The sequence below is a fragment of the Seriola lalandi genome, unplaced genomic scaffold (genome assembly GCF_002814215.2).
Source record: "Seriola lalandi dorsalis isolate HSWRI2012SDOR001 ecotype SW California unplaced genomic scaffold, Sedor1 jcf7180002054592, whole genome shotgun sequence".
NCBI lineage: Eukaryota > Metazoa > Chordata > Actinopteri > Carangiformes > Carangidae > Seriola > Seriola lalandi.
Window position 1 is genome coordinate 146,667 of NW_019525145.1, and position 19,825 is coordinate 166,491.

The 19,825-nt window shown below is 40.6% G+C and overlaps 2 protein-coding genes across 3 annotated transcripts in view; both read right to left on the reverse strand.

Annotated features, from left to right (window-relative positions):
• rars1 (arginyl-tRNA synthetase 1) overlaps window positions 1-12,393 on the reverse strand; it is a 22,837-nt gene extending 10,444 nt beyond the window's left edge. Inside the window, exons 1-11 of the mRNA XM_023419243.2 lie at window positions 12,225-12,393; window positions 11,017-11,151; window positions 10,506-10,694; window positions 10,213-10,321; window positions 9,383-9,483; window positions 8,977-9,098; window positions 8,152-8,272; window positions 6,161-6,290; window positions 5,967-6,071; window positions 5,176-5,354; window positions 3,060-3,169 (exon numbers count right to left, since the gene is read on the reverse strand). Of these exons, the coding sequence (XP_023275011.1) occupies window positions 3,060-3,169; window positions 5,176-5,354; window positions 5,967-6,071; window positions 6,161-6,290; window positions 8,152-8,272; window positions 8,977-9,098; window positions 9,383-9,483; window positions 10,213-10,321; window positions 10,506-10,694; window positions 11,017-11,151; window positions 12,225-12,371 (1,448 nt within the window). The 5' untranslated portion in view covers window positions 12,372-12,393. The remainder of the gene's footprint in view (window positions 1-3,059; window positions 3,170-5,175; window positions 5,355-5,966; window positions 6,072-6,160; window positions 6,291-8,151; window positions 8,273-8,976; window positions 9,099-9,382; window positions 9,484-10,212; window positions 10,322-10,505; window positions 10,695-11,016; window positions 11,152-12,224) is intronic.
• Window positions 12,394-13,089: 696 nt separating this feature from the next.
• Window positions 13,090-19,825, reverse strand: part of wwc1 (WW and C2 domain containing 1) — a 42,786-nt gene continuing 36,050 nt past the window's right edge. For both annotated transcript variants that reach the window (XM_023419242.2, XM_023419239.2), the window contains one exon: window positions 13,090-19,527. In XM_023419242.2, the coding sequence (XP_023275010.1) occupies window positions 19,461-19,527 (67 nt within the window). In that variant the 3' untranslated portion in view covers window positions 13,090-19,460. The remainder of the gene's footprint in view (window positions 19,528-19,825) is intronic.

Sequence of the window (19,825 nt, forward strand, 5' to 3'; positions counted from 1 at the left end):
CCCACCCCCGCGTGGACTCTTCTTCTCTGGACGATTGATTAGCAAAAAACAACAGTGTGACAGATATGTGTTCAAATTATAGAGCGTGTTCACGTATCTGCCGCACAGTAATCACCGCTTACTACAACAGCTGATAAATAACACACCGGGGAGGAAGAGCAGGTACAAGTACGACTCTGAAACAAAACCCAGATTGTGGCTATAAAACAAAATAAAATGTCCCAGTTGAAAACTTTAATATCTTTTAAATGATGATGTTCATATTTCTGGCTGCTTTTGTTTGGATTCAACAAAAGAACGAGGAAGAGGAGGAAGAGAAGAAGAAGGGAGAGGGAAAGTAGACAGAAGAAAAAGAGGATGAAAAGGAGGACGAGAGGGGAGAAGGAAAATGTGACGAGGGAGAGGGAGGAGGAAGATGAGGAAGGATGAAAGGAGGAGGAAGATGAGGAAGGATGAGGACTACGTAGGGACTGAAAAGGGAAGAGAGAGAAGAGGATTGAGGAGGAGGAGGAGAAGGGAGAGGGAGGAGGAGGGTAAGAACACGTAGGAAGAACAGAACTGAAAAGAGAGGGAAGAAGAAGAATGAGGAGGAGGAGGATGAGTTGGAGAAGAAGAGGGAACTTGGGCAGAAGGAGGAGTAGAAGAGGAGGAGGTGAAAGAGAAGATGAAGTGAAGGAGGAGTAGAAGACGACGATGGAGCTCAAAAAGATGATGAACCAAGACTGAGAATAATTTATTACGCGTCTTATTTTAATATTTTCTGTTTTGAGTTCATGAAATAAAAAGTGACAGTGATTGAACTTGTGGTTCAGACTTTAACATCTTTCTGCTGCTGGGTTTGGATTCACGTCAATCATCAACAAGATGTATTTGAGAGGTCACTACGACCTCGACCTATGACCTTTGAGCACCAAAAACGAATCAGTTCATCCTTGAGTCATAGTCAATGTTTGTGCCAAATCTGAAGAAGTTCCATCGAGGCATTTTGGAGATATCGTGTTCACAACGATGGGACGGACGAACGACCAGAAAACAACATCCCTCCGCCTCCAGCTGTCGCCGGCACGGAGGAATAACTACGTCCTCAGAGTGATGTGAATAATTAAAATGTCAAGTCAAACCAGTTACAGGCTACAGGTGGAATGGAGAAGTTAATCAATGAGCGGTCGATTGACGAGCTGTGTGTGCGGAGAGGAAACACAGTCTGGTCCTCTCACCTGGTGAACGTGTCATCCAGGTTTAATCCAAACCGCAGAGGTTTGAGTCCGACCTGCGGATCTTTGTAAACACCTGTTTGATTCACTGTATAAAACAAACTATAGACTTTGTTATAATCATCAGATTGATCAGGCAAATATTCCACTTCACTTCAGATTTGGGGCTGAAGGTGATCTCCTACATTATTAATGAGAAAATGCACAATTTCAAACATAAATACATTTCTACATAAACAATCAATCAAGCATCAATCAATCCCGTGTAAGTTCAGTCTGAGAGCGTTCCTCAAACTTGGTCTGACGTCGCTGCTGAACTTTTAATTACCGCTGTCCACCTACGGCCCCGCAGAGCGCCGCCGCTCCCCTCATCCCCTCGCACGGCGAGTAATAACAGCCCTGTGTTCAAACGCCGACTCCTCTGTTTGTGGAGCAGCGGCTGTATATTTTCCTTTTTATTTGTCGATGCAGTAAAAGTTCTGCTTTTTATGTTTGATAATAAATGTGATAAAAACATGAAGCAGAGGCGATAAAGACGCGGTGAAGGACGTTCAGATGATTACAGTGAGGTGGCGGCGGCGCTGAAGTCTCGCTCTCCGGAGGAGCTGCTCGTCTGCGCTGCGGCTCTGATGACGGTGATTTGGAGTCGCATTAAACTGTTATTAGTCTGTACGTGGTCACAACACTCAACAGTCAGAGTCGAGCCTCTGTTCAACTCTTTACCGTCGCCTCAGCTCTCTGATGGCATGACCAGGAAACGCATTTACCAACACGTCTAAAAGGTCACTAATTACTCACTAATTAAAGACTCCAGGAAAACACATTGCACCCGTCCAAGAAGTCGTTCCAACTCCTCGTACAAAACCCCAACGTGTTGTTTAAATATTTAACTTTGTCCACATCTTAAATAACCGTGTTAATCTACGGCTGTGTCCCAGTTCAGGAGCTAGCTTGACGACGCAACTGTAAAGGCGGGAAACAGCTGGTGACGCAAAGCAAAAATCCACTGTAGGTCACGCCGTCTCATTTCACAGTCTACGAAGGGCCACACCTTTCGTAGACCGCGTCGTTCACGCCTGAATTGGGAAACAGCTAATATCGTTGGACACAGCCATGCTAGCCGTTTCCCCTCATTCTCAGCCTTTGTGCTAAGCTAAGCTAAGCTAACCAGCGGCTGGCGTTAGCTTCATATTTAGCGACAGTGGCATCGATTGTCTCATGTAACATTCGGCAACAAAGAGAAGGAGCCAACATGAGAAATGTAGCTGCAGCTTCAATCTGCAGGTTTTCAGTTTGAACAAAAACATATGTGTCGTTTTGTTTTGCCAGTTATTGGGGAATTTTATTTATGAACTAAACTTTAATAACAAATTCAGCTCTTAGCAAACTGACAGATAATTGTCGACATGTTTTCTCTGTCGAAACATCGACACCTAGTGAACAAGCTGTTCCCTGACCTGTATTTTCTAAATTCACTTAGTTAAGTCTCAGTGTTTTTATGAAGCTCAGAGAAAAACACATTAAAGAAATAAGGAAAAACGCATAAAGCTGTTGTTATTTCAAAACACTGACAGGAAGCCAACATGGGGAAGTTTGGGATTAAAATTCAATCTGAGGAGTTGTTTCCACAGACAGGCATCGCAAATGAATGAAAAGAAAATTCCTCTAGATCTTCGTAAACCAGAAACATGACGGGTGTTTTGTAAATATGAAATTCCACCTTAACTGTCAACTGAAATCAGTTCATGAGCAAATTTAAGATGGAAAACATTTGATCTATTCGCAGAGTGAGGCTTGTCCGTTCACTCCGACCGTCAGTCAGCTCTGTGTGTGTTTCCAACTCACTTGTCCTCCCCCAGCACCACTCCAAAGCCTGCGTGCTCCACCCGGGTCACCTGGGGATTGTACCAGCCAATCATCTGAGCCGCAGCAAACACCACCTGGAAGTGTGTGGCCTGAAGGAGAGAGCGCGCGCACACACACACACACACACACACACACACACACACACACACACACACACACACACAAATTGAGTGACATATAACATAAATGTCATATCCGACTTTCCAGATTAAGAGAGGACCTTCCTATATGTCACTGCTGCCTGGCCAGGAGAGCGCGCGCGCACACACACACACACACACACACACACACACACACACACACACACACACACACACACACACACACACCAGTAAAGTGTACACAAAGCTGCGTGCACGTCTTTAGGTCGTTCAGAAGGAAGTCACGGCCTCGTCTGAACCTCTGAACCTCAGACTTCCTGCCCGTCAGTCAGCAGCTCCAACATTTCACTCATAATCGAACACATTCCTCCCGGTCTCGCAGTGAAGTCAACTCCTATTGGAAAAACACTTTTCATTGTTTTTCGGGGGATTTTTTTGGGAAACATCAGGAACCAGATCTGCTGCTAGCAAAGTCAAGGAGCAACCAGCTCTTTACCTTCTGCCAATAAATATGAAAACACGTCCGGTAACTGTAGCTACACGTTTACAAACACACAGATTTTACAATGATGATGGAGGAGGTGTGTTTGATAAGATCTGGGACTTTATTAAACACAATATTTAAATATAATGTTCTTTTTTAAAGAAACACCACCAGGCTGTTGTCGTCATGTATGATGCGTTGTGTTTGTTTGTGGGTTTTTATTTGTTTATTTTATTCTCCTTTTTGTAAGTTTTCATTCTGACTATACTGCAAAATAATAAAGGTTTTTTTTTAACCATAGGAAAAGGGAGAGGAAGTTGACAGGAGTGAAAATAAAATATCGATGTTAAGATGTCGCACCTGCACGTCGTTCATCTCTTCCTGTCCTTTAGCAGCACGTTTAAGATACAGTCACCTTGGTAACGTGTCCGACAGGTTGCCTTGTATTTACTGCTCTGGGTAAATTAAGTTCCCTCAGATGACAGTTTTAGTTTCAGTGAGTCTGCAGACGCCGAGCCCCCCCCCCCCCCCCGCTCACATCTGCTGAGGACGATGATGTCTGTCTTCATAACAACCCGCATAACATTTTAAAGCCCAACCTGCTGTCTGTGACACAGACGGTGACTTCTGAAAAGTTTTCAGCCTCCAACTTGTTCAGGACTGATTTAAAAAAAAATATATATTTCTATCTCACTGAAAAAGACACTGAAAACATCCTGTACCATTTTATCTACAGGTGGCAGGTGGTTTGCGTCTGCAGGAAACTAGATGATGATTTATCTGTTCTGTTACTGGATCAAAGATTATGTTTTTCTACCTGTGCTTAGATGAATCATGGGATATATTTACACCAAAAAACACTGTTAGTTGAAGAAAATGTCAATTTAAAGTAGATTTCCTCCTTTCACAGAGTTTCTGGGGGCCAGGTGAGATTTTCCTTAAAGTCTGAGTTAAAGTTTCCTTAAAATAAAACCGGTTGCACAAAACACCCTTAAGTCTTCTCCTTAAATGTTCACTGAAGTATCTAAGGTTTTCTCCTTATTTAGTCTTATACTTATTCAAATGCTAATGGAAGCAAATCAACAGTCTCCATGGAAACAGTAGAATTTTACTGCTGTAAAATCTCTTCTATTGCTGTAAATGTCTTAACTTTTTTTCCTTCACTAAGGGAAACCCTTTGAAGAGATTCTGTTTAACGCCCTTAAGTAACCTAAGTACTTAAACCTTAAGTGGAAAACTTAAAGTGTTTTGTGCGACCGGCCTCTGCTTCCCAAAAAGTGATAATGGCAGCAAATCAACAGTCTCCATGGAAACAGTAGTATGTCACTGATGTGAAATCTTTCACTCTTTCAAATGCCTTAACTTTCTCCTTAAAACTTTTAAGAGACTTTTTTGTTTACTTTCTGACTTCCTGGTTTCTTCGTTTTCTGTTTTTTTTTTTGTGAACGCCATCATCCTTTCCTCTATCTGAACTCCGCCACACACGTCTCTCTCTCTCTCTCTGTCTCACCTGTCCGCTGTCCGTGACGTAGATGATGACGTCAGCCTTCTCGACGAAGAGCCGCTGATGCAGGGCCGCGAGGTCCGACGTGTCGTAGGTGTAGCCGCCGTCCGACTTGACGATGGTGAGGGGGATGGACTGACCCGGGGCGAAGACGATCTTACGGCCCTCGTCCAGCTCCATCAGGCCTGAGGAGAGGGACGGAGAGGAGGAGAGGAAGAAGAGGTGAGGAGAAGATGGATGAGGCGGGGAAGAGGAGAGAGAGAGCGGGAAATGAGAGGAAGAAAAATGGAATAAATGATGATTACAGGAGAAAGAGAGACTAATAATGTGGGTGTAATCAGAAGGGAAAAGAGAAAGAGGAGATAATGAGAAAAATGAAAGAAGACAGAAAGAAAAAGAGAGAGATTTGGGGGTGAAAGGGAAATTACACAACCCCCAAAAAAGAGAAAAGAAAAAACAGGAGGTGGCAGTTAAGATGCCAGAGGAGACATTTATGAGACAATTGTGCCCCCTGGTGGTGAAATCATGTAACTGCAGACTACAGTTTAAAGGAATCACAAGTCTATTGAATGTTTGTGAAAGTATTACTGTGACAACGAGTTCAATTATCTTCAGACCCAAAGACACGGGTTAATTATCAAACAGAGACACGATCAGCTCTGATTCAACAAAGGTCCAAGTTTTATTTTTAAAGACTCCTGAAAACAGAACTAAATGAATCACAATGGAAAGAAAATGTAAAGGTTCCTCTGACATAACAGTATCCAGCTGTGACCTTTGACCTCTTGCACACCGACCTTTCGCCTCAAACTCCTTCACCACCCGTGTCATCAGGTCCTGGTAGTACGACTCTCCTCTCTCGATGATCTGGATGTCCAGGCAGTCGTAGACCTTCTGAAACTCTGCAACACACGTGCGGAGGAAAGAGGAGAATCACCGCTGTGCTTTAAGGTGGACTGTTTAAGGCGGACTTTACGGGGGGGGGTCCTACCTCTCCTGGACACGTCACAGATGAGGTTCCAGCCTTTGATGAAGTCCGGTTCTTTGCTCTGCAGCCTGACGACACACTGGTACGCTCGCTTCTTGAAGTCTTCCTCCTCGTCGAAGCGCTTCTTCGACTCCTGATGAAGTTAGAAAGAAGAGGAGGAGGAGGAGGAGGAAGGAGAGGGGAACAGAGAAAAGAAAAAGACAAAGAGAGGAGCAGAGAGAGAGAGAGAGAGAGAGAGAGGCGGCCGGATGATGTAAGAGGTAAATGAGGTGTGGAGAGAAATGAGGGAGGACGACAGCAGAGAGGACAGATAGTGTTCTCTGAGTTTGTACTATATACTGTGCAGCCATAAAACGGCTTTTTCTTCACCATGAAAATGATTTCCATCTCATCCATAAGACTTGTTCTCCTCGGTCGACCACATCGTTTGCCATTTTCTAGTTCTCCTGAGCACAGTTGGTTTTTTTTGTTCTTTTAGAAAGTACCAACTGTTGATTTTGGCAAAACAACGACCTTTGATTTCTCTCTGATAGTTTTTAGCCTCATTGTTTTCTTCTCTACTCCTCATATTAACTGACAACTCCACCTTAAATCAACTCTGAGCCACGTCTGAGCTTCTTCTTCTTTTACATGAGCAAACGTTTGAAACGACACGCAGCTGCACAAGAAACATTTCGTAGACTTTAGTGTCCAATTACTTTTGAACACTTGCAATTTGGGCACTGTGTGCTGAAAGGGCTTCTTCTCCCACACAGCTCTTTCTATGTGGATGTAAACCTGATCAAATTAAAGCCGAGACTTGGCACTTTAATGCGGTGTCCATTATTCTATCTCAGACTGAATGTGCTGAAGCTCAGACGGTCCAGACTGTTCTGACTATTTCCCCCTGAGCTTTGGCTACGTACTCTCAGTAAATGTAATATAACATCGCGATCATGCTTTTTGGCTTCCTCCATTAATTAAACCTGATCAAGTGCAATTTTGTCACCTGCACTTTAAAGTTTTTACTTCACCGCATCGACTCAAGCCTTATTTAAAAAAGATAAATTGTTGGACCAACCACGGGCCTGTGTCTCTGCATCCAACTAGAATCGACGCCTCGCGCTTGTATCCCTCCGCTACTTGGACTACTTTCAGATAACGTCCCTGTTTATCCTGTTTATCATATAAAATATTAAACACTTGTGTGGAAATGTTGGATGTTCTGAATATTTACACTTGTACATGATGATATCTATAAATATCTTTGGGTTTTAGACTTTTGGTTGGACAAAACACAGTGACCTTGACCTTTGACCTTTGGCCAATCTAAATCAGTTCATCCTGGAGTCCCAGTGAATGTTGGTGCCAGATTTGAGGAAGTTCCATCAAGGTGTTACTGAGATATCGTGTCCTGCGTCTCGGGCTGTCGCCGACTCGGAGGCATTAAAAACCGTTCGTTGTGCAGAGTCAGCATTTTCACAAACAAAAAGGAAATTAATGGATCTGTTCTTCTTCTGTTCATTTTAACCAGACGGCTGACTCTGCTGATAGAAGCATCACAGTCTGAGAGCGTGAGAGGGCAAGAACAACTGCTGTGACTTTCAGATTTGAAAAATAAAAACAAACACAAACAAATCTCCTGGACTCAATTGTTAATAATAAAACCTGATTTTGGAGTCACTGCAGTGGAGCTGACAGGACAATTTTTTTGGAGCAATTTCACCGGCCTTTTACTCCGTGTTTACCCGCTGGCAAGTTTTAATTTGCAATCATTATGTCACTTTGCTGAATTACTTTTCCCATATTCTGCACCATCGCTGTCGTCTCTGTGATTTACTTTGATAACTAACAGAAAATAGCCGCCTGTTGGAGAGTTGACACTTGCAGCTGCTCCGTGTTTAACCCGCTAACTTAAGTCTGTGGTTATGTGTCATTTCAGATATCTATCCAACATTTCCTGTGGGATCGGACACCGAGCGGAAAACAGAGAGACAGATGGAGTATTAACTGACTTTGTAGAAGGCCTGCAGGTCACTGATGGGCGGAGACACGGTCAGGTAGTTTGGGAATTTGTCCTGCAGGTGGGCGATCAGCATCCCAAACTGGGTGCCCCAGTCTCCCACGTGGTTCAACCTGCAAATGTTAATATGAAATGTCAGACACTGGGAAAATACCACAGACTTGTTTGATTTCTCTACATCTCAGGCCGTGACGTGAGCAGCTGAGTTTCTGGTTGAGGGTTTCACTCCGCGAAAAACATTCAGCAAAATATCACTATTATTGGAAAGACTGTCCTGATATCTGGATATTGGATGATTGATAAGTTCAGCTTCAACATGTCAATCCAAGTTAAGTACTCCTGAACATTAAGGGTCATATTTTAATTAAAATTACATTACTGTTTGTTTCTCCACAGATGCTACATATTAGCATGATAAATGTATGACTGTCACAGTGTTGCACGCTAACTATTAACATGCACACAGTTAGCATGATAACATCTTAAAATGCTAACTGTCATGTCAGTTAACATCCAATGTTAACACATGTTCCTTTTAATGCTAACTGTATGTGCTTCATCATCATGTTAGCATGCTAATACTGGCTCTGCTTTGAGTTTAATGCTACAGTTAGCTACCTCATATGCTAAAATGATGAAAGTTACATGCTAAACGTACTTACTTTGGCATATAAACATGCTATATTAGCTGTGCAGTGTTAGCATGCTAATATGCTAATATGAACCTAACAAACTGTGAGTTGAGAGGACGCAGAAACATTAGCTTAGCCTAGCTTAGCACTCACTAGCAGGTCGTGTGAACAGCAACGGCACTGACCTGAGGACGTCGTAGCCCAGAAACTCAAACAGTCGACACATGCTGTCCCCGATGATGGTGGAGCGCAGGTGACCCACGTGCATCTCTTTGGCAATGTTGGGGGAGGAGAAATCCACCACCACCTGAGCAGAAGCAGCACAACAACATACACACTATTTATATCTACTACTTTTTTCTTCTTCATCCTCAACCTCAGTTTTACTCACTTTTAAGTCTTTTTAGCTTTAGACTTAAATACGTTTGAAAAGGTAAAAGTCTCCAGTATTTCATGAGGAAAAAAAACAAAGATTATAGAAAAGTATGAAATAAATAAACATAATTTTGTGTCTCATATGTGACACATGTGACAGAAGATATTTAAGGATATGATCTGACTCCTGAAGATGAGACGTGAAGCGTGACAAACCTTCTTCCTGGAGGCCAGCGGCGGAGGCTGGACGCCGTTGACGAGCAGGTTACTCAACAGTTTGGACACAAACGTCCTCTTCAGGTGGATGTTGATGAAGCCTGAGGACGTGGGAGACATTAAGACGGGAAGCTAGAGATGCTACAGGCAGGACTCTGGTTATTAACGAACCTGCTGATGAGATGTGATCTGTTCGGTTGTACTAATACTTCTGATCTATTCAGGATTTCTAGAAGATAATACTGAAAAATTGTTATGAGGTTTTTGCAACATTTCTTGACCTTTACTGAATTTTCCAATTCGTCTGCATTTGGGCTTAAAAAAAAACAAGAGAAAAACTTACTTATCTTTTTTATGAATCAATATTTGGAATGAAAATCAAGTCATACAGTTTAATAAAATTGATCGCAGCTTAAACGCATTTTCAACTTGTGTGTGATACAGTGTGAACTATAACAAATCCACTGAATCTTTGGCACTTTTTTCATATTATTATTCATTCATAAAATTGTCTTAAAGCTGCACTAAAAATTTAAATATTATTTTACATTTTAAATAAAAAAAATAAGCTTTTTTTTTACGTTTTAATGACTTATTTTGTATGTAAACTCTGTATTTCTTATTTACTTACTGCATTTGTATTGTGGTCTATACTCCCTGATGCTTTCATTGTTGTTTGTTGTTCTATAAAAACATTAATATAAACAAAAGAAATTTCACCTATTTCTGAAACTCAAAGATATGTACAGTATGTATGAAATAACAAAGGATTTTCATTTAAAGAAGTAAATAAAACAAATCAACTCATATGATTTTATTATTGTCTGTACCTGGTCCTGCAATTTCAGTTTTCTGGACGAGTTCGTTGTCTGGAAGGTTCTGGACGATCCGCTCTGCGATCTCCCTCGGGCTGACTTTGATTCCCTTTGCCTTCAGCATCTGCAGCACAAAAAAAGTCAGAGACAGTTTGGTTTAAAATGTGTTAAATTTACTGATATAAAAACATACTAATGTCCCACAACAAATCAAGGTCTGAAACTTAATTAAATTTTAGATATTTAAACGATTTGAGGATCTGGAGACTCACTGAAATCATCATTTAACCTCAGTTTAAAGGTCTAACCTGTGCCATGGCCATAGCGCTGTTGCACTGGTAGTCTCCGAACTTGGCCTGCTGGTTGGGCGTGACGGCCAGCGGAGGGTTGTCCAGCTCGGGGCAGGAAGCTCGGATGGCTTCGCCGAAAATCTCCTGAAGCTGCTGGTTGATGTTCATCATGGATTTACTGCAGTGAGGCTTCTCCTCCTGCAGACTCTGAGGACACACAACGAAAACATGACGATGACACATGAATTTGAACTCTGTATAGCACGTCATATCGTATTTATTTATTGTTTAATACAATCTAATTTAAATTCATACTAAATAGTGGGATTGATGACTTAATGTAACCACTGCGGCTCTATTCTAGGCTAAGATCAATGCTTTTGATTCTCTTTTTGGAGGAAGTGTTACCTGATATTAATATAACTACAATATTTAGACATGAATTAGTGAACAGTGTGCTAGTACAACTAATAAAATGCAAACTTCGGTCTCCTGTCATCTCAGAGCTGCAAGCCGCTGCATCACTCACCCTCTTGAGGATGTTGAGGCGGTATTTCAGCCGGGTGTTTTCCTCCCGCAGCTCGTCCAGACGTGGAGACGGACTCAGGTTCTGTGGGTTCTTTAGACTCTCGATCTCTGCAGAGAGACTCCGGATCTCCCGCTCCTGATTATAGGCCAGGCAATAAAAGTTTATTGGAATTGGTCCGAGTAAATCAGAACGAAACCAAAAGTGTTTATCTCATTATCAATACATGATAAAACAAACATTCAAATTACAAAGTGAAAGTCTGTGAAATTCACATGAACTTTTAACTATAGATTTTGTTGGTTAAAATATATGAATTCATTTCTTTTGCAGTCTGACAAAGAAGACAGAAGTTATGATTAAAAATTAGATTCTGAGGGAATCAGAGCTGCAAAGACTGACACTGAAAAAATAATTCACAACTATTTTGATAATCAATAACCATCAGTCCCTCTTCTTCTTCTTACAGATTTTATTTTACATAGTAAAACCACTAGAGGGCCCCAAACTTCACTTTATTAACCAGGGACCAAACAGTAAACTGTAAAATTAACATTATATAAAGGCAAGCTAGGTGTATTAGTAACACTCACCTTTCATTTTATTTGACTATTGATTACTGTTAATTAGTTATGGACTGTATGATACATAGTTTAGTGTTAGTGCAAACATGCACTCGCACAAGACTCCATTCAAATATCTCCTCGTTTAATATTCATTTCATATTTAATGAATAATAGCATCACTGTCAGTGCAGCCACACATCCTGTAATGTACCAAAATAAAATCATGACATCTTCTAGTGAGTTCGGCAGAGAGAGGACGCTTCAAGAAACGATTTATTCATTCATACAAACTTGCTGTGACTGAACTGCACAGTCGGATTGTGTGACGTCCATACGAATAACAGGAAAACCAAGTACAGAAAGTTGATATATTTCCATAACAAATGGTGTAAGGTGTAATGTACGTTAGCCGAATTTGAGACTGTCGTTAACCTAACCGAAAGACGTTAATAACTTTGTCCGGTCGCGCGGGAGGTTTTAGCAACAGACGAAAATACTTTCAATTGACGGTTGAAGTCAATGAAGTTCGTCGCTGCTTCGCCGCTGAAGCCCGCCGTGTAGCTACCTGACGGACACCGGTGCTCTCACCCGTATGTAGCCTGCTAGCTAACGTTAGCCACTTCCGCCGACAAACCGGCCGGTTACCTGCTGTTGCAGCCGGGCTGTGTAGTCGGTCACTGGGTCTCCCATCTTTCTGAAGTACCGGAGAGACGCTCTTCTCTGGCTGGATGTGGAATCTCGTGGATGATGAAACAAACTGCGAGAGGAGGAAGAAGTTCTCAACTTTCGCATGTTATTCCGGTGCTGGGACCGGTCGCCATCTTGTTCTTCGTCTCGACTGCCGGCTCGTAAACCGCTCTAAAAGGTGCAGAGCGCCACCTACTGTACAGCAGCGTGTACGGTCCAGCTCTATGTTGGGTAAAGTTGTGTTTTATCAAATTACTTTTTTTTTTTTTTTTTTAATTCACTATAGATTAATTAACTATTATTTAATTCAGTAAAACAGAACAGGAATTTAAAAATAATAATTTTTCAAGAAAACATTTCCCTAAAAAAAAATCCTGTTTTTCTGAATTACTGACATAATTATACCAGAATAAACGAGATAATTATCTTGTTAATTCTTAAAAACAGGACATTTGTTTTTTTCAAGTGAATGCATTACACTTCTGTAAATTAACACATGGTAGTATTACTCTTTCATAGTACATTTATCTTCATAATCAATACACCTGACAATTATTCCTTCAATAATCAATTGATTCATGATATTAAATGTTAGACTATAGTGGAATTACACCCTGAAGCTGAAGCTGACGTATTCTAATGTCTTACCAAAAGATGATGAGTTTACTGTCACAGAAAACTAGGAAACAGGAATCATCTTTCATCAATTAATCAGTTATCGTAAATATTTTTTGTCAATCAACTACTTGATGAATTAATTCATTTTCAGAGAAATTTGAGACAGACTATGTAAGACAAAATGCAGTTTCTGAACACACCCAAGTAGAAGAGAAGAACTTTTTTTTTATTTGTTGTGAAACTACAAAACATATTGTTTGTTTTTTTGTGCTGGTGAAATATTTACAACTCTGGTCGACAGTACAGTGTCTGAGAATAAAATTCACAGCTTTTCGGGACTCTCGCGATAAAAAGAAAAACAGGAAAAGCACACCCAAATCACAAAAGTGCAATAAATACATGCTGTATGTTTCTCATAGCCGCCTCCGTACACATTACCAGGTTCATCACCAGTCGTAATACAAACAGATTCATTAGAATAAAAAATAATAATAATCAAACGAGGAAAAAAAAAAAAATGCACTTGAACTTCAAAAAACAAACAAGAAATTATATCACAACCTACATGATGAAAAAAAAAATCATTTGTGACTAACAGCATTTGTTTTGTTGTTTTTTCTCTGAATGATTTGTGATTTTTCTCGTAGCAAAAAAAAAAACCTACATTCCTTCATCCAGATGTTGTTACGTCGTATAAACGTTTTGATTTAAAGGTTAAACAACATTCGGTCGATCACGACAGCGTTGAGCGACTTTAAAACAGACGGTGCTGTTCCTCAGACTACACACAGTCCTATTCTTTACATCTACTCGCTCTACAGTGGAGGAGAACAAAAAATAATAATAATAATAATAATAATAATAATAATAATAATAATAAAAAAAGGTTTCTCCACAGTTTCAGCTCCTCAGATCAGATGATGGCGACCAAAGAAAAGAAAAAAGAAAAGTACAATAACAGTTTTAACAGTTTACATGCTGCTCTCCAAAGGCACACTCTCTCTCTCTCTCTCTCTCTCTCTCTCTCTCTCTCTCGCTCTCACACATTACTCCAAAGGCTTTCATTCATTTCACAGTGTTCCTGCTACAGTAAAACCCTCAGAGCGCACAGCTGCATTCACACTGCAGGAAATCTGACCTGCTTCTGAAAAATAAAAATAACTAAAATATTAATTCTGACAGTTTAGATTCCGGTTTCTTTCTCAGTGGCGGAGTGACGTCAGTCTGAACAGTCAGAATCTAAATTCACACGTCGATTTTTATTGCGGTGTCGGCGCGTGAGCCGTTTGTCGTTTTTTTTTTTTGAACGCACCTTTATCTGAAATACGTCATGAAACCTGACGAAAAGATTTGAAATGAACTTAAATGTGGCACAAACAAGAAACCACAACGTCCTTTTTTTTCTTGAAATATTATAAATAAAATATTTTATTCTCAAAATTGAGACTTTATTCTCATAATTTCAGATAATTTTTCTCCCTCAATATGACTCTTAATACTCGCGCAATGCAGACGCAGTAAACCTCAAGAGAGAGAGGGGGGACGATGTGTAACAAAGGTCGTGTTTTATCTATTTATCCAGCTTGTTCCATTGAAATCTACACGAGTAAAATACGATATCGTTAAGAACACGCGGTATAAACCGTATGTTGGACCGTATGTTACCACCAGGAGACCAGCGGCCTCCGAGTCTGTTTGTGTTCAGTCTTTGGTTTATTTTATCTGTGACTGTTCAGACTGATCTCAGGTGGAAATCAAACTTTTGGTTCCTGCAGGTGAACGCAGCCTCAGTGTCGACGTCCTCACAGCATTTGATTCAGTTCCATCAAGTTTCACCTTCTTTATATAGAAATATATATTTTTAATACAAGGCATGACGAGTCATAGTGTTGTTTGATTATTATGTATGTGTGGGATATTTATTATTTTAATAGATATTTGTGCAAAAATATTCCTACTGCTGACTGAATGTGTTTTTTTTGTTGTTGTGAATTTTAAACATTTACAGTTTTTATTTCTCTGGAAAACAAGATTGATTTTATTTGTTGGGACTTTTTGGAAATAAATGAAGGTTTGAGGAGGGACATAATAAAAAATAAAATTAAAAAGGAAGTGGAGACATAAATACGTTCAAAATCAACCTCCTCTGTTGGTCGTAAACACACCAACAGATGAACGACAAAGCTGACAGGAAAAAAAAACAAAAAAAACTGGATCTGATGTAAAGTTCAAGCATCGCTTCGAGCTGCTGAAGAGAAACATCTGGAATGACAGCAGCAGCAGCAGCAGCAGCAGGTTTCTGTCAGCGATGTTCTTGTTGACACCGGGAATGGAAAGACGATGATATGAAGGGTTTGTGCCGTGTGGTGGATTTCACCTGTCCAACATGGTGACCCAGCAACGAGAGAACAAGTGGCTCATGAACTCACCACGTCTGAAAACCTTCTCCAGTTTATTCATCTGTATCTGTTTGAGCTACGGAGCCGAACTTTAGACTTTAGGACCTTTTGATTTTGTAACTTTTCTACAGGTAAAAATCCATGTTTCTGCTGCTGTTTCTTCCTGCTTCTCCTGACAGAGCTTCACTTTGTTTGCTTGATTTATTTTGTGTCCAGCAGGTGAAGTTTACTTGTTACTGAAGGAGGGTTTGCCTGATCCCTCCACCTAGTACCTGTTTCTTTTCCTACATTTCCGACGCAGAAAGTAGTGCCACCTTAAGTCACAATCTCTCTGGTGGCGACTCATTATTATTACTTCTGTATTTTTCTTTTTTCCCCATTTCTGGGCCTAAATTTCTACATTTTTTTCATTGCAGATTTGTTTGTTTTGTTTGTACTTTACATGGAAAAATCCTCGGCAGATAACTCCTTCATTGTAGTCTGAGAGGTTGGAAACAAATCAGGTACGAGTTGTTAAGGCGCACACTATCTCCACTGTCCCGTCAAATAAAAGGAACAAAAATGCCCCAAAAACAACTTTAAAAGAAAAGAAAGTTTCATCTTTCACTAAAGAACCTGGTCTGTTTGAAGGATTTCTGCCTCTTAAACCTGAAGTTCATTTACAAACACACGAGTCCAGTTATCAGCAGGTTAAATCTGAGGTGTATCACCTAAATCTAACAGCAAAGACTTCTGGGAAGCTTTTTTTTTTTTTTTTTTGCTCTAACGCAGCGACACGTTGATAAAAGCTGCAGCGAAGGACGAATTCCACAAACAGCTTCTCAAACAGCCAGGAACACACACAAAGACAAACAACCTCCCACACCTGTCAGTAAATAAGAGATGTGCCAGAGTGGAGGTCTGCCGCTGATTTATAAGTCAGGTTGCCTTGGAAACAAAGTCAGTAAGTTTTCACTGAGCTGAATATAAATCAAATAAAAACGCAGTGGTGTTAGAGCGAGTGTAGAATCAGAGTCACTGCAGCGAGGGAAACTCTTCCTCCTCTGATTTCAGGCTTCAATCAACAGGAACGTGGAGAATCCTCTCCCACCGGACACATGAACAACTTTCACTGTTAGTGCATGAAAAGCTACACGGACATGAACATGTGGATATTTGTACTGAAAGATTCGACTCCTGTCTTGTCGGTCAGTGTGGTTGTTTTTTTGGTTTTTGTTTTATTTTTTAGAAAGAACATAAAAATAATCCAGATGCAACTGAAATCTTAATAAATATGCGAGTTGAAAGTCAGTATATAACTAAACATCTGGCTCTTCAGCTGCTGAATGCTTCGCTGTAAAACGACGCTATTAGAGCGCTGAAGTTGAGTCCGAAACGATTTTTTTTAAAAACATAATATGGATTTGAAGACGTGATGAAAAGATCATGAAGATGAAAGTTTTGCTGGGGCACCATGTTCACGAGATTCAACTTTATACAGATTCAGCTGCAGATTGTCCAGTTATAGGAAACATGAGAGCGACTCTGATATGTGTCCACAACATCCAGTTACAGAGGAAAAATTAAAACTATAAGAAACTGAACAAACATAGTTTTCATCAGGGGGAAAAAGCAGCCAATCAGAGTGAAGATCAGGAAACGTCTGTCTTCCTATTGGCTGCTGGTCAGTTTTATCATGAAGGGGGAGTTTTAGTCACTTCCAGTCTAACAATCATACAATCAGTAAGAAGTTCACAGTCACCAAAAATACATTTGATCTTTACTTCCTGTGTGTGTGTTTCGACAATCATCGAGTGCTTCAACAATCAATAATCAATAATCATTCCAGCGCGAGGCAAAGGTTTCTGGATTTTTTTTTTTTTTTTTACTTCCAAAAAACCCACATCAAGTTTCTTTTTTTCCTTTTTTTAAACTTTTACCTCAAGTTTCTTAAAGTGCAGACTATCCTATCAACTACCTGAGTGTTAGTGCTGCTTCTACACCTTGCTGAGTGTGCGTGTGCATGTATGTATGTGTGTGTGTGTGTGTGTGTGTGTGTAACTGGTGAGAGACAATCATGACTAGTTTTAAATTTAGAGCTAAAAACGAGTCTCGCCGTTAAAATCTGATCCAGTTCATTTAGTAAAAGACGCTCCAGCTTTCCTCTCCGTCATCATCATGTAGTGAAACGCAGTTTGTGTTGGTGTTTGATTTGGAGACATCAAAGTTATAATCCTTAAGATTTCACTCCGGGTTCATTTGGCGTCACCTGCGGTTACCGGGGGTGACAGCAAGTCGCGCATCGACCACCAGGGGGCAGCAAACACTCTGCGCAGCTACTCTGTCAGAAATACAACAAAGGAAGAAGAACCGTCACACCTGTTTATAGACCGAGGAGAGTTGAGACGGATCATCTCGACATGAAGAAGACTAAAGAGAACAAGCAAGATAATTTCACATCGCTGCCGCCCGGTGGCAGAGAGCAGTAACTACAGACGTAGAGAAACTGAAGCAGTTAGAAACGGTCGATTTTAGACCTTTTAAGTCTGATTATTGATTATGTAACTGGCACAGACCAGGACCAACAAATGAAGGACACTCTACTCTGTCTTCAACGAATACAACAAAATGCAAACAAAAATGAACTAAACTAGCAAAGGGAGAGTCCTGGTCTGACAGATTTGACGACAGTAGACGTGAAGACCTGAGTCAAACAGAGAGAGAACAGCAACAGTGAAAACAGCATGATGCTCCACCAAGTAAAAAGCAGCCATGGTGGAGAAGAGCAGCAGAACATTTTTAATTTTTCCTGCATTTCACAGCTCGCTCTCTCCGTCTGCCTCAAAAACCACGTTTCTCTCCGACCGGCTTAAACTGAATATTGGACCAGTTCAGACTCAAGTCCTGGGTCTGGTCTTGACTCGTCGATTTAGAAAGCCTCGCTAAGCTAAACACATGATGAGAGCTACCGAATGAATCCAAAACTGACCCAGGATCTGAAAGTGAATCGATTCAAACTACTGAAAACCAATCAGGGATCTTTAGCTTTCGACTGCTCGTTAAAGATTGGATGATTTTATACTGAGATAAACCTCGGGAGTCACAGTTCATTTCACTTTTTCACTTCTCGTGTCCTCAGGTTCGTACCTTTGACCTTTTAATCAGAGAACCACGTGTTGTTTTAACAGTCATCCATCTTTTGTACTGACGAAATCAACCAGGAGAGTTTTCGTATCTATCCAGTCGCCAACGTCGTCAATGAGACGGCGGCTGCTCGGAGGCAAGATATCCCCTCCGACCTCTCAACGCCACGTCTACTGCGCTAAAAACTGTCGCCACGAGAAGTATAAACATGGGTTTTGATGTATAACAATCTTAAGGATTATAACTTTGAGGAGACCGTAAAGGAAATAAACTGTCTCTTCCTCTTAACCTTCAGTAAACTGTAATGACTGTTAAAGGAAAACCGCTGTGCTCACTGATCCATATTCACACGTATGGAAGTTATGGATCCTTCTTTTAGTGTCTGTAGAGGAAATTACAATAAAAACAAACAAACAAAAAAACAAAAAAAAGCCCGCTGTGTGCTTGTATGTTTGTCTGCATATAAAGTTTTCAAAATGCTCAAAAACACATCACTTGAAGGTCAATATCAAAAATCTCTGGAGAAGATATCTATGGTATTTTTTATCACCAGCTTGAGGTGCTTTATTTTCCTCTAGTACCGTAGTTTGATTTTATTTTGTGCTACCAATATACATATATCCTTTATGTCCAGGTGTGCCGTTTCAATACAAAAACTCTTTGTACGCACATGTGCAGCTGTGTGACTTTGTGCTGGAATGATTTTAAAACACCTAAAAGCCTATAAACAGCCTGTTAATAACAGAAACACGACGCCATAAACAGAGCGGAAGAGAAGAGTGAAGTCAGAACTGAAGCTCTAGCAGTGCTGTCGCTAATTTACAAATGAACACTATCCACATTAGAAATGCTGAGCTCTTTAAAAAGTTGTTTCTTCACGGTTTTGAATGTTTTTTTTCTTTCCTACTAAACATATTATTATTATCTTTTTTTTTTTTTAATTCTTCATAACACCGCCAAACGTTTGCTTCATTTGTGAGGGAACAGCAGGTTAAGACCGACGGGTGAGGAGACGGGGGGTTTGGGGGAGAGGGAAATACTTTGAAATGCTTCTCTACACGTTGTCAGCCGGCAGGTCGGGGATGCTGGTCTTCGCTCGTGTGAAGAACGCCATCTTCTCTCTGAAATCACACAGGGAGAAACAGTGAGAACAGTTTGCAGCTGAAGACAATTACAGCTTCAGATGAAGTCAACAAGTCTTCAAACTGTCTACAATAACGTCCTCGTGTCAAACTCTGAGGTCAAGTTTATCAAGCGTCTCAGGGTCACTGCTCGGAATCTCCTCCCCTGATTCGAGTCATTTCCCTCCCTTCACCTCTTTAAAGCAGCTATTTGTAATTTTTGTTCTGTAACTTTGATGAGTGAATGAGTAAAACAACCCGATGATTTGCACGACTGCAGCTTAATGTGTTATCTGTC